This window comes from Neopsephotus bourkii, unplaced genomic scaffold, assembly GCF_033783945.1.
Source record: "Neopsephotus bourkii isolate Nb327-2 ecotype Australia unplaced genomic scaffold, CSIRO-AGI_Nbou_v1 NB_479, whole genome shotgun sequence".
Lineage (NCBI taxonomy): Eukaryota > Metazoa > Chordata > Aves > Psittaciformes > Psittacidae > Neopsephotus > Neopsephotus bourkii.
In genome coordinates, this window is record NW_026900980.1 from 1231066 (window position 1) to 1243677 (window position 12612).

A 12612-nucleotide genomic window follows, 5' to 3' on the forward strand; every position below is an offset into this window, starting at 1 on the left:
TTAGATGATATGAAGGCTCTTTGCCCTGTCTGCTATTCATCTCAGTTATTTTCAGCTACAATCTTGGAGAGAAAAGACAGTTTCTTCAATATTGTACATAACATAAGCAAAATACTCGATTGTGCAGTAAGTTCTGATGTGCTTCAAGCCTGCAAACCACACTCAGTATCTTCTTAGTGCTAATAAGTTTAGAAGTTGTGAGGTAGGTGCTATATATTTTTTGTGACTTTGTTTCCAAATGAGTCCACTTCTGTGGTGAAGGCATGAAACAGAGAAGAATTTGGAAGTTACCAATGGCCTGGTAGAAAGCAAGCATTCTCTGCCTGGCAGGACATGCTGTGGAACAGATCACAGAGAGCAAAGGAGAAATCAGAAGATGACAAAAGAGAGAGCATTTGCCCTTTGTAGTTTCCTTTCTAAACTTCACGTGTTACTTTAACTGTGTTTTATTTTTTCATTCCCAAGCAGCAATAGTCCTCCTCCCAGTCCTAGCAATAACCTTCATATGTCATAGTTGATAACACAGTCTGAGGGATGTAGTTTTATATTTTCAGTCATGTAAGAACTTCCTGGCTTGTAAATAATCTATATAAGAAAATAAACTTTTAACATCTTAACATATTATTTTCTTTTTAGAACAACATCAAAAATTATATTTTGAAATACTAAGACAATGATAAAAATATTAACGCTTTAAGAATCACCATGGTCCACTGACTAAATGCAGGTATTTACCTGCAGTATATTCTACTCAAGAAAAAATGGGTTTTATTTTATCATGGCAATTTCCCTTTTACTAATTCAGCACACAGTTGTGGGCACAGAGCAGCTGCATGCAGGGCCATGGTTTTATGTTTGCCCTTTTTTTCTTTATACAGTTCATTGCAAGCATGAGCCTGTCTTTGGAAACAGCTTTTAGTGCTTATACCTTCATGCACCATTTGGAGCTGCCTTTAGAGTCTCAGCTGCTAACCTTTGATGTAACCTTTGGAGTGGTGCTTTCTTCAGGTTACAGGGAACTCCTGGATATTTTCCTCATGCTTCCCTTTGGGGGATCCTGCTGACTAAGCCTGCCTCACTTCTTCCCTTACCTGCTTTTGCTGTTGTCTTCATGGTCCTCCATGTGTTCTCCAAGCACCTTCATTGATTCCAGAAACATGGCTGTTGGAACTGCAGTTCATTCAGGGTTTTCAGAAATGCACTGTGTTACACCAGTCTCTTAAAAGGCCTCAGATTAAGAACAGTCTTTCCTTCTCATGGTGTTTCTGTGGTCATAAATTATTAAGGTTAGCAACAGCGGATAGTTCTGTGTCTCACACAGAACTGATGGAACTGCAATGGCCTAACAAATCCTGATCTTCCTGACAAGGCAACTAGATTTAGAGATACCTTGCATATACCTCTGCACATCATTTCCAGAGCACACAGGCACAGTTCTGCTCATTACAGCACAGCTAGCACAGCTCTGTCAACAACCAGCAGCTTCTTGTCTTCAAAGAAGCTTAATTTTCTTTCTACGCTTAAGTGAGATGATCCTTCTTTCAGCCATTAATCCTGCTTAGCATTTTGAAAAAAAGGAAGGGATTATTTCTGCTCCTGAACTTCTCATGCTATGAGGCATGGAGTTATTCAGTTCCTCATGGACGTTCCTCATGGACTTGTCAAAAGGTGGTTTTGGAACAAAGAGTCAAATAGACAATCACACCCTTAAGACAGTTGTAGGCAGTCTTTGAATACTCTAAGCAAATGTTTTACAGCCGTGGGCTAAGATAGCTGCAGTAATTCAAATGTATTGTAAATTCTGGGTATAAATAAATATCTGCATCTAAGCAAGTAACTTAACTCATTAAATAGTTTCTTTTGGAACACCGGACATGCTTTATTTCTTTCCTTTTTTTTTTTTTTTCCACAATTTATTTAAACATCTCACATATACAAAATACATTTTCTTTCTTTTCTTGAGAAATGATGATTTTTTTTTAACCCATTGTAAGAGATGGAAATGAGATTCAAAAATGGGAACACCTGATTTTGGAGGAAGAGGACAAAGTTGAGGAAAAATTATCCACATGCTTAAGCTGTGGGTGAGACAGGACATTCTGAGCTTTGCGACAGACTTCAAAAAAACCAGAGAAGTGATACTTCAAATGCTACTAGCACCATCAAAGTTCAAGTATTGGAAAGATAGTCTGTAATAACACAATTAGCACCACTCTATTTTGAGTGGAACTGAAAGTACCTCAGATCATACGGAGAAGTACCTACAAAAGATATAGATCACACTTGATTTAGTATATGAGGTAGTTTAAACCTTTGGAAGTCATGGTTTTAAACTTCCTCCATGGAAGATATTCAAAGGCCACAAGTGGTGCAAACTTTCATGATTTTTTTATTTTGGTTTTTTTTTTAATTTACAAAGGTTGACATTTCCCACAGCAAGGTGTTAAATCTTGAAAGACTTCCAAGTCCTTTTGGGGCTGTATTAAATTTCATTGCACAATGCTCCAATCAATTCTTCTCCTTCTCTTTCGCCCAGAGTTTAAGCAAGTAGATGAACAGAAGAAATGGAAGGAGTCAGCTTTCATTATAAAAAGAAATGACAAGAGAATAATTTGGAAGAGGCTTTAAGTTAATTTTAGTTCATTCATTTGAAACAGACTGGGCCAATGTCCAAACCGAATTCTTGGTCAGCGCCGCCAATATCCAAAGGTGCAATGTCAAGGATGGGCAAGCGGGATGGCTTATTTGTTCTGTATTCAATGATTGTTTTGCCCCATTGGTTGTTCTTTCTCTGCAAGAGAAAATTCATTGCAATTGTTACTGTATTGTTCATAGTACTGAGAATTGCTTCACCTGAATGGATAATTTCTAAAAGAACTTCATACTAGTTTTGCTGCCATTTTTTTGCAAATTAGATACCCATATCCAAGTATTTAGAGCACTGCTACAGAGAAAATGTTTACTTTAATCTTCTGAAGTCAGATTTGTGATGGTCTACATGAACTACCATATTATCCGTTAGTGTTAAATCCCCAGAAAAACCTGCCTGAATTTTTCAAGACTTAAAGATCCTGCCCCTCCTTCAGCTTGTGCACTATTTTCTTATCAATCTTCAGCTTACACAGAATTTGGGTCTAGTCTCTCTGAAAAGCCTTTTCTCTTTTGCCACACTGCACAGCACAAGGCAGGAGTTGTTTGTACCCCAGTCCTTCCCACTTTTTAACTATCTGGCATAGCTGTTTTTTGAGCTATTTATCTTCACTGGGTAAAGATTTTGCTGGTCTGACTGATGCTCTAATTCAAATAAATCAAAGCCCAACTCTGTCCCCAGCTATGTGCTTAAGCGTGGGCAATCATAGTGCCCATGGTTTCTACGTTACTTACAGAGCAGCCATCCTCAAGAACACTGAAAGTGAATCTGCTGTTGCCTTCAGCTCGTAGTTCAACATCATTGGATCCCTGCAGTATGACAGCCTTTTTAAGGTTGCCAGTTTCCTCATCCATATAAGCAATGCTGTTCTTGCAGTGGTAGGTGATGTTCTGGGAGGCATGGTTGGCCAGCAGACGCATGAAGGCAAGTTGTGTGGCCATGTCCTTTGAGGTCACTCCTTCATCATTATATTCAAACTGAAAAACAGAAAGGAACCCAGTCAGTGGTACTGCTGTGGAACGGTGGATGTCTGTAATGGAAGTATTTGATAACTGCTCTAGGAACATCAAAAAATAATCATGTAAGTCTGCAATTGCTTGTCTGTTGCCACTCCAAGAGCTAAAGTGCATCAAGTAAAACTAGCAGGAACAGGCTGAAAGCCAGACATGAGTGGACATTACTGTAGAACTCTGTTCCAAGATAGGATGTTAACAGTTTGTGTGCATTCAAAGATAAGATCAGACAAGTTCGAGGAAGACAAAATACCGTTTCCATAGATGTACAGACAATGCCTGTCTCAAGAAAAAACTGAATTTCTGTTTCTAGTCAAATAGAATAGTGTCTATGGGTATTACAAAAGTTTGCTTCATTCTTGTATTCTTGTACAGCATCTACTTTTAGCCACTGTAAGAAACAGGACCCTAGATTTTTTGAGCCAGTGAGATCAATCTTATGTTCTTCTGCAAAAGATCTTGGACACTGATTTCATCAGAAGATCAACTCAATTTAATTTAAGAATTCTGTTATTAGATCTCTTTAGCTTTAAAGAAGTTATTCAGTTGCGATTGGCTGGTGTGTCTAATTTATCTAATGTGCAAGTAAATGTATTTCTTGTTTTTAATTACACTGGCAATTCTGTATGATACGGTGGCATACACTCAGGATCTGTGATGTGTAATGTAATTATCTTTTCAGGAACAGTGTCATATATAAAAAAAAATCTCAACTAAAAGAATAAGCAAAATGGTTTTTCTTACTTCTTCAGACAGTTTCTGTGCTGTCTTTATACTAATGTACCATATTCCAAGTCCAGGATTCCCATAGCAATAGCCATTAGTCATGCCAAATTGATCATTTGCAGGCAACAAGGAAAAAATAGATACTGAGAAATCTTTTTAACAAACTGTGACCCAAACCGGAACTGGAACTCTGCGCCCTTGGGATAAAAAAAGTTTAATTTATAGGTTTATATATTTATATGTTTATATATTAAAAGTTTAATTTATATGTTTGCTTTCTGAGAGTCAGTGAACTGGGAATTCTTCAGACAGCACTGTAGGAAACAACCATCCTCCCATCCATCACTTACTTGGCTGCCACCATTGATAGTTTCACCAAACCATACATGTCTCTTGTCCTTGGGATTCTTGTTGATGTACCAGTTCTTGGCAGGAATATTGTCAGGGTTGGCATGGATACAAGTCTCGCCAGTGGCAAAGTCACAGTATGCTCTAATGGCATCCGCAGAGCAGCCTTGGTTAGGATCAATCCAGTAGAAGCCTGCCATGGAGGAAAGAAATGCAAACAATAGTTTGCTCAGCTTAGTGTTTGCATTCAGTTGATATTCACTTGTTTGCTATAGTAATCCAGAGAGGTCACAAATATCACAACTAGATACAATATTAAGGTGATAACTGGGATAAATGCATATTTCAGATTGTTAATGTCTAAGAAACTGGATTTGAAAGCTCAGGTTAAATATTTTTGTATTATTTTGAAAAAATATTGCAATAATCATGCAACAATAGCTATAAAGAGCTTTTCAGAATGTCCTTGTGTCTATTTTCAGTGGAGGCAAAGAAAACCTTCTTTGTGGGTCATTTTGTATTTTCACTGGGTGGCCAAGGATATCATTCACCAAAGAGAGCTGGTCAGCTGGAAGGACTCCCTGAGCCAGAATGGACAAACATCTGGCAAGAACATACCGCTGCTCCATTCTGGGTGGCTGAGCCTTAGGTCACGGCAGGTGCGAGCTGGGTTCTTTCTGGAGCCTTCTGGGGTCAGCAGGGTCTCAATTTGATTGTTCAATGTTTTCAGAGTGGCATCAACTTCATAATCCTTGGGTCTGAGAGCAGGCTGATCAGCCCGGTAGTATTCTGCATCAAAGCCAACCTCATATCCACCACCATTGGGACCAGGAGGACCAGGGGGACCAGGAGGACCAGGAGGACCCTAAATTTTTTTTAAAAGCAAAAGCCAAGAAGCATTCTATCAGACATATGTTTCTCTCAATTAAATGCTTCCACACCTGAATAGTCCTACTTAACTCCTAGGACCATTAGGGTCTAATCCGAGCACATATGGACTTGCCCCGTGGTGACTACAGTGGGCTCAAGCAGTGAAAGATGCACAGTGTAGGACTACGACATCTTATTTGTGTATTTGCTCTCTGGCCATAACAAACATACAAGGTTTAGGCCTATTAAGGAAAAGTTTGATGCTAAAAAACAAGACATTTGGAACTTGGTGGTTTGATTGTTTGGGTTTTTTTAATTTTTAGTAATAATTTTGTTTTTAAATAAATAAACCCACATCTTATCCTAAACTGCTAAGCTTTTGAAGTGATTTTCTTGTAACTGTGACATAAATGTGTTAAATCAATAAAAAATACATTATACTTACAGCAGGACCTTGGCTACCATGAGAGCCACGTGCACCAGCAGGGCCAATAGGTCCAGGGAGACCATTGCGACCATCTTTACCAGGAGGACCAGAAGGACCAGGTGGACCCTGAAAGGAAACTTGAACAGTTTAATGGCAGTAGAAAACCCTACAAATAGAGCTTCATAAAAATGGCAGTGCACATATAGAGCTGCACAAAAGGAATGGGAGAGTTATTTGAATATGCTCTTAAATTCACCTACCCTTGGGCCAGCTGGGCCATTGTTACCAGGAGGACCTTGATCACCATGTTGGCCCTATTGGGAAAGACACAAGCATAGTCATTAAAAAAAAAATGCAGTGGCACACATTTGTTTTTGCATGATTCAAGAAGGAGCTGTAGTTTGCATGTGTATTTGTGGTCAGAGAATGGGAATCTAGGGCTAATGGCATTATAGTGGAGTTGAGGTATAAAAGGCCTGTTTGGGGAGGGGAGGAGAGAGAACATAAAGAGGTATTTAAGGTGATAACGTATACAACTCCTTGTACTGTTTCTTCAGATTTTCAGAGAAAGCTTTAAAACAGAAGTCAGAATTCCTAAAGGAGATACCAGAATTTAAGGGGAAGAAAATCTACAAATTACTTCTCTGTGATGCACAGGCTTTACAATTTCTGGCAAAATAAGAAATAATATTAAAAGAAAGGCAGGGCTTTTTGAATTCTGTGCTAGCCAAATGTAGTTGATCTTCAGGGCAACTAATGGATGGTAAATCAGACTATCAATGGCAATATCAAAATTTCATATGAAAGAGGGTTTAAAGGGAATCTTACGGCCTTCGAAACATGATGCTGAGTGGAGTAAGCGGTATCAAACTGCTGGGTTGTGCATATTTACTTTTTTTTTTCTCTTTATATTAAAAATCTTTAAAAGCATTTACTTACAGCAAGACCAGGAAGACCCTGCAATCCATTGTGTCCCTTCAAGCCAGGCAGACCTCTATGCCCCTTATCACCAGGTTCACCTTTCTCACCACGTGGACCTTGTGGGCCCTAGGAAAAAATATAGGTGTCAGAGGAATAAAACAGAGGCTTCAAGCACATATTACTGTCAAAGCAAGGATTAAGGATGAGCGTTCAATGTTATGCCTAGGGCTTCCCCTCATACATATATGTACAGCCTGTTAACACACCCAGGAAGAGTGTCAATCCCAAAAGCTTTGGGAAAAGTCCCATAAATGAATGCTGATTGAGATTCTAGGTCTGTAAATATTTACAGCTCCTTTAAGCACTACTTTTTGGGCCCATATCTTGAGCATAGTTGTGAGTCCATATTAATAAAGCATGTTTTCTTGCATCAGTGTGGTAATGGATTTAGAAATCAGACTTACAGCAAGACCTCTTGGACCAAAAGCACCAGCAGGACCGACAGCGCCAGCAGGACCCTGAAACAGAAATAGAGAATTATGTCACTGCTCTATACTATACCTAATAAAGGTTCCATGCTAAACACATCTCTGCAGAAAGCAAAGTAATTACCCACATATTGCAGAGGTTTGATGTATAGTGTATAATATATATGATAGACAACGGTTAGTCCTGGGTCAATCAAAAAACCAAACAAGGTCACATCAACTTACAGGTTCACCACGGTTGCCAGGCTTTCCAGAAGGACCAACTTGGCCATGAGGACCAGGAGCACCCACAGCGCCACTGGGACCAGGGTTACCAGCAGCACCACGCTCACCCTGGGAACAAAGGAATGGAAAAGGAGAGACAGGGTGTTACTACTGATTGACACATTGGAATATTTCTTCCGTGATTATCAAATAAAGAAAAGACCAAGTTACCTTGAAACCAGGAGCACCATCACGGCCTGGAGGACCATCGCTTCCAGGGTTGCCCTATTAAAATACCATGAAAAAATACTGAAGTCAATCAACCTTCATCTCACAGAGAACTGTGTGTCAGTCTAACTGTCCCAGTGAGAGTAAGATGATATTGAGGTGGGATAGCATAAATCTTGAAGATAGCCAGCTCCCCCTTATAGATACCAGTCTCAAATCCCTTAAATAATATTAATGTTCTTAGAAAAATATGATGTATTCAAGTATCTCAGGTTTTACAAGTTTAGTACAGAAGAAAATTACTGTCTTTTGCTATATTTCTCTAAAAGAAAAGGTCAGGACAATAATGATCTTCATCTAGCTTGCACTCTTGTAAAACTGAGACATACTTTTTAGGTGAAAAATGCCACTGGTGAGAAAAGGATTTAAACAGTAGTCACAGCCAAACTACTTTGTTGTGGTACTTCACAAACTTAAATGGCATCCTTTGTGAATGTTAATTTCACTTCAACCATTTCACTGTGTACACTATCAAACGTCTTCCTCCAGAAAATTCCCACAGAACAGAAAGTTTGTTTCTTTTTAATTACTATTTCTGATCTTTGAAATCCTGTAAGTCCCAGGACTTGCAGGAGTCCTCCATCAGGAGTGCTTCAGGTTATCAAATAGGCTTCCTTGATAAGGCTCAGAGAAAGCCTGATACAGTTATCCTAACAGGAGACAAGACAGTGTGTCAAGTCATGTATAACCACTATTTGGATGCCCTTATTCAAGGTGAACTACTTGTATGGTTCAATCGGATAGATAAATTTATTTCCTGCTCTATGAACAGCTAAGAGCAGGGAGGGCCATGTCCTCCAAGTAGTCAGCCATGAGGCAGGGCATTAGATGGAGCAATTTGTTTCGCTCCAGTGTTCCCACATTCCCCCTTCAGCAGAACACAGGTCTTCCACTGTGTCTTAACCTGCAAGGATCTCTGCAGTTCAGCACTGCCTGCCACAGAGGCATGTTTTTAGCCTGAAGACATACTTTACATCCTGTGGTGAGGGAATGCACATTGGGAAACACTGTGTAGCTCATCCACAATGTTAAACAGCATCTGTTTTGTTAGCTCTCCAAAACAGTGGTAAGTGTTGCACAAATTCAGTAACCAAATTGAAACATTTTGTGTAATCTTTATCTGCCCTTTGAGTGGGCCTTAAATTAAAAACCATTTTGTTTTCAATACCACAATTCACTAGATCCCTCGAGTAAATGTGACATTTTTTATATTTACCTGAAAGACATGTATGTTGCATCTAACATGATGTTTAAGAAAATTTGCTAGAAACAAGCTTTCCTGAATTATTATTCTCTATAGCCTAAACCTCACCCTCTAGGATGTACTTTTTTTTCCTCCAGCTCCAACAATGAGTTAATCTTTCCCCCACTCCATCCTTATTGGCAATTAAGCAAAAATTCAAAAGATTCTGATAGTGACTCCAGGAAGTATTTCAGACACAATTTGTTCCTTGAAGAATTTTTCTGGTAGCTGAGGACAAGGAGGGGAACCCATCTCTGTAATAATCCTGCTATAACTTTCCTTGAAGACACCACAAGGTACAGGTTTGCTAGCAGAACAACCTTCAGTTGCATCCATTTTTAGTGTGTATTTGTCTTTGGCTCAGAATAAAACAAAAGCAATCCTGAAAAGGAAATAAGACATTGCTTACATCACGACCAGCTTCACCAGGAGCGCCATTTGGACCAGGAGAACCCACAGGACCAGAGGGACCACGAGCTCCAGGAGGACCAGAAACACCCAGGGGACCAGGTTCACCCTAATACAAAAACAGTGGAAAAAAAATGTGACAGTGTAACACAGCACAAATCAGTCTTACAGAACTTTTGGCCTCTAAGAGAAACATTTATCTGCAATCAATTCTGAAGTGAAAAAGAACCAGGATACAAGACACCTAACTACACCAAATATTATCTTCTTTCTCAATTTTCTACCTTTTCTTTCAGAAACCTCTGATGCCATTCAAACATATGCTTATCTGCTGACACAAATCTTGTCTGTCTTCAGCAAGCAATAATTTCTTCCACTGCCTTATTAAGTACATATCCTCTGTCTGCAGCAGCAATGGAAACAGCAGAATCTACATTTCCTTTTCTCTGGCGTCCCATAAGAGGACACCTCAACTTTTATCTTCACACATATCTGTTTAAAGCAGTTAACTAGTCGTATACTCACTGCTGCTCCAGCGATGCCTGGAAGACCACGTTCTCCTCGAGAGCCTGGCAGACCAAGGATACCAGGAGCACCAAGAATACCCTGAGGACCTGGGGTACCAGGAGGACCCTATGACATGAAAAGAATATTATTTATGTTAATAGAAAAAAAAATTTTTATTACTCTGCATATTTCTTATTTCCAAGACTCTCAATATGTGTCAGTGATAGTTCCTGCATGGAAGAAGTTGATACCAAGCCATAAGACTTTAAACTCCAAGGCTAAAGGTCTGTAACAAGGTAATGGTGGTTCTTCCTCCCTCACAACTATTTCCAGTGGAAACACTGTTTCTGAACAAAACTGTACACATGGGTTTTCCTTTCCCATTCAGTAACAAGGGGCAATGCATGAAAATTGGAATATTCAGCAAGAGAAGATGACTATGTGAGGGAATCTCATAGAGACTGATTATCTGAGACTGATCATGAGGCAGCCTTATAAGATATCTAGCTGGTATCTGACATCTCCAAACAACCCTTAGAGCTCCCTAATGACAATTTGAAAAGTAAAGTTTAAGTGACTTTTTTCTTTTCCTTGCAATTTGAGTGCCAAATGTAATCAGGTCGAGTAAGCAGCCTAACAGATTGCCCTAAATTATTATCCTAACTTTCAGACCTATTGACTGTAAGTTTTCATAATTCAAACTGAATTAGAGTGTCAAAAAATAGAAAGTGAATTACTTTATGCTGGATATTCAAGGGCAAATTTTCAGTTGTCACCTACAGTATTTTAACATCTGTGTATGACAATGACACTGAAGAGTTCATTCTTAGCTGTAACTTCTGCAGATCCCACAGGAACTTTCTATTTTTTTTTATTTGGAATTAATAGAGTGGTAATTCACACAAGTCCATACTTCCGTAAAACAGGAATGTGTCTGACTTTTCAAATGCCAGCACTTCTGGATGTGCAAACTAATTAATTATTTGCATGATTATAAGCCAGAAAACTGGGGCCAGACAACTTTAACTTTGTGATTTCCACAAATTAAAGCTTCTGATGAAGGAATGACTTGAGACTGCTCTAAATGAATGTTCACATGTTTTTTGTTTTGCTAAATTCAGAGCTGGAGATTCTGCTTCCCTTTCACAGTCTAAGTAGTAATTTCTTCTGTAGTTAGCCTTGATGCTTTCATTTGGGCTACTTGCTGGGAAAGATGCAACAGATTAAAACCTGACCCATAGATCAGGTTCATTTTTTATGGCATGTTTGTCAAACATGTCTATAAACAATTTTTTGAGCATCAAGTGGAGCTTCTATTTAAAAGCTTTGCTACATTTGTGGATAAAAGAGAACTCATGAATACCAGAAGCACCTTAGAAACCATAACACTTATAAGAGGAGACACATTTTTAACAAGGTGTGATACTCAGCAACTTACAGCAGCACCAGCCTCTCCAGATGGACCTTTCTCACCAGCAAAACCAGGCGGGCCAGCAATACCTTGTTCACCAGTACGGCCGACTGGACCAACATCACCACGTAGACCTCTAGCACCATCTTTGCCAGCTGGGCCAGGAGGACCAGGAGGACCAGTGATGCCCTAGGATTGAGCATGGATATGATATCACTACAATATAGACCCATTAACTGGGGAGAACAATTTTTTTATGTTTATTATCATATTATCCCTAACCATGCAACTTGTGACTTATCTCCTGTTAGAACATCTTTATCAGTTACTTACAGCAGGGCCAGGAGGACCAACTCTTCCAGCAGCACCAGGGAAACCAGTCATACCCTAAAAATAACAGTTAAAAGGAAGATTTGGTTTAAAGGAAACAATGACCTCATGAAAAGCAACAATAATCCGTGACAAAAGCCTGAATACTTACAGGAGGACCAGCATCACCACGAGGGCCAGCAGGACCAGCAGCTCCAGCGGGACCCTATGTATGAAGGATTGGAAAGACAGATGAACCAGGCCTAGTGTTAATGTCACCTATTTAGAATAAGGGCTCAGACTCACTCTCATGAAAGTTAAAGGTAATTTTGCATTTTACTTTAACAGGAGGACGGGGACCAAAACCACAATTCCTGTCCTGATATTACTGTAGTAAATTCTCACTGACATTTTGTATCAGTATTCTAATGTCTGACAAAAGCTGCATAAGGCATTTATGATTCAAGTGAATTTGCCTTGCAGATGTTACATATATCTAAATAAGTCTGAAAGTCAAAATGCAAAAGACATAGGAAGGCAAAGAGCAGCAAGTCCTCTGCACTGCAGGACTAATACAGCCATGTAGTGCAAGGGCTTTTACCCTCTATGGGAATCATACAATAAGAACCCCAAGCCATGTTATCCTGAAACAATTTGAACTATTTGAAATACCAGTGCCTGACTTTCTGCATCATTTCAACTAGCTCCCCAGTAACAAGCTGCATGCATATGAAGTAGAAGCTTTGTTCTACAAAGGTGTTAGCACATGAAGAGCCTGTGTGCAAGTGGGTGCACAGAA

General features: G+C 39.4%; 1 protein-coding gene across 1 annotated transcript in view; it reads right to left on the reverse strand.

Moving 5' to 3' along the window:
- Nucleotides 1-2366: 2366 nt before the first annotated feature.
- The window catches only part of COL1A2 (collagen type I alpha 2 chain), a 38609-nt gene continuing 28363 nt past the window's right edge, over nucleotides 2367-12612 (reverse strand). Inside the window, exons 38-52 of the mRNA XM_061350076.1 lie at nucleotides 11986-12039; nucleotides 11838-11891; nucleotides 11532-11693; nucleotides 10112-10219; nucleotides 9588-9695; nucleotides 7879-7932; nucleotides 7669-7776; nucleotides 7420-7473; nucleotides 6974-7081; nucleotides 6295-6348; nucleotides 6053-6160; nucleotides 5356-5602; nucleotides 4740-4930; nucleotides 3385-3627; nucleotides 2367-2791 (exon numbers count right to left, since the gene is read on the reverse strand). Of these exons, the coding sequence (XP_061206060.1) occupies nucleotides 2645-2791; nucleotides 3385-3627; nucleotides 4740-4930; nucleotides 5356-5602; nucleotides 6053-6160; nucleotides 6295-6348; nucleotides 6974-7081; nucleotides 7420-7473; nucleotides 7669-7776; nucleotides 7879-7932; nucleotides 9588-9695; nucleotides 10112-10219; nucleotides 11532-11693; nucleotides 11838-11891; nucleotides 11986-12039 (1800 nt within the window). The 3' untranslated portion in view covers nucleotides 2367-2644. The remainder of the gene's footprint in view (nucleotides 2792-3384; nucleotides 3628-4739; nucleotides 4931-5355; nucleotides 5603-6052; nucleotides 6161-6294; nucleotides 6349-6973; nucleotides 7082-7419; nucleotides 7474-7668; nucleotides 7777-7878; nucleotides 7933-9587; nucleotides 9696-10111; nucleotides 10220-11531; nucleotides 11694-11837; nucleotides 11892-11985; nucleotides 12040-12612) is intronic.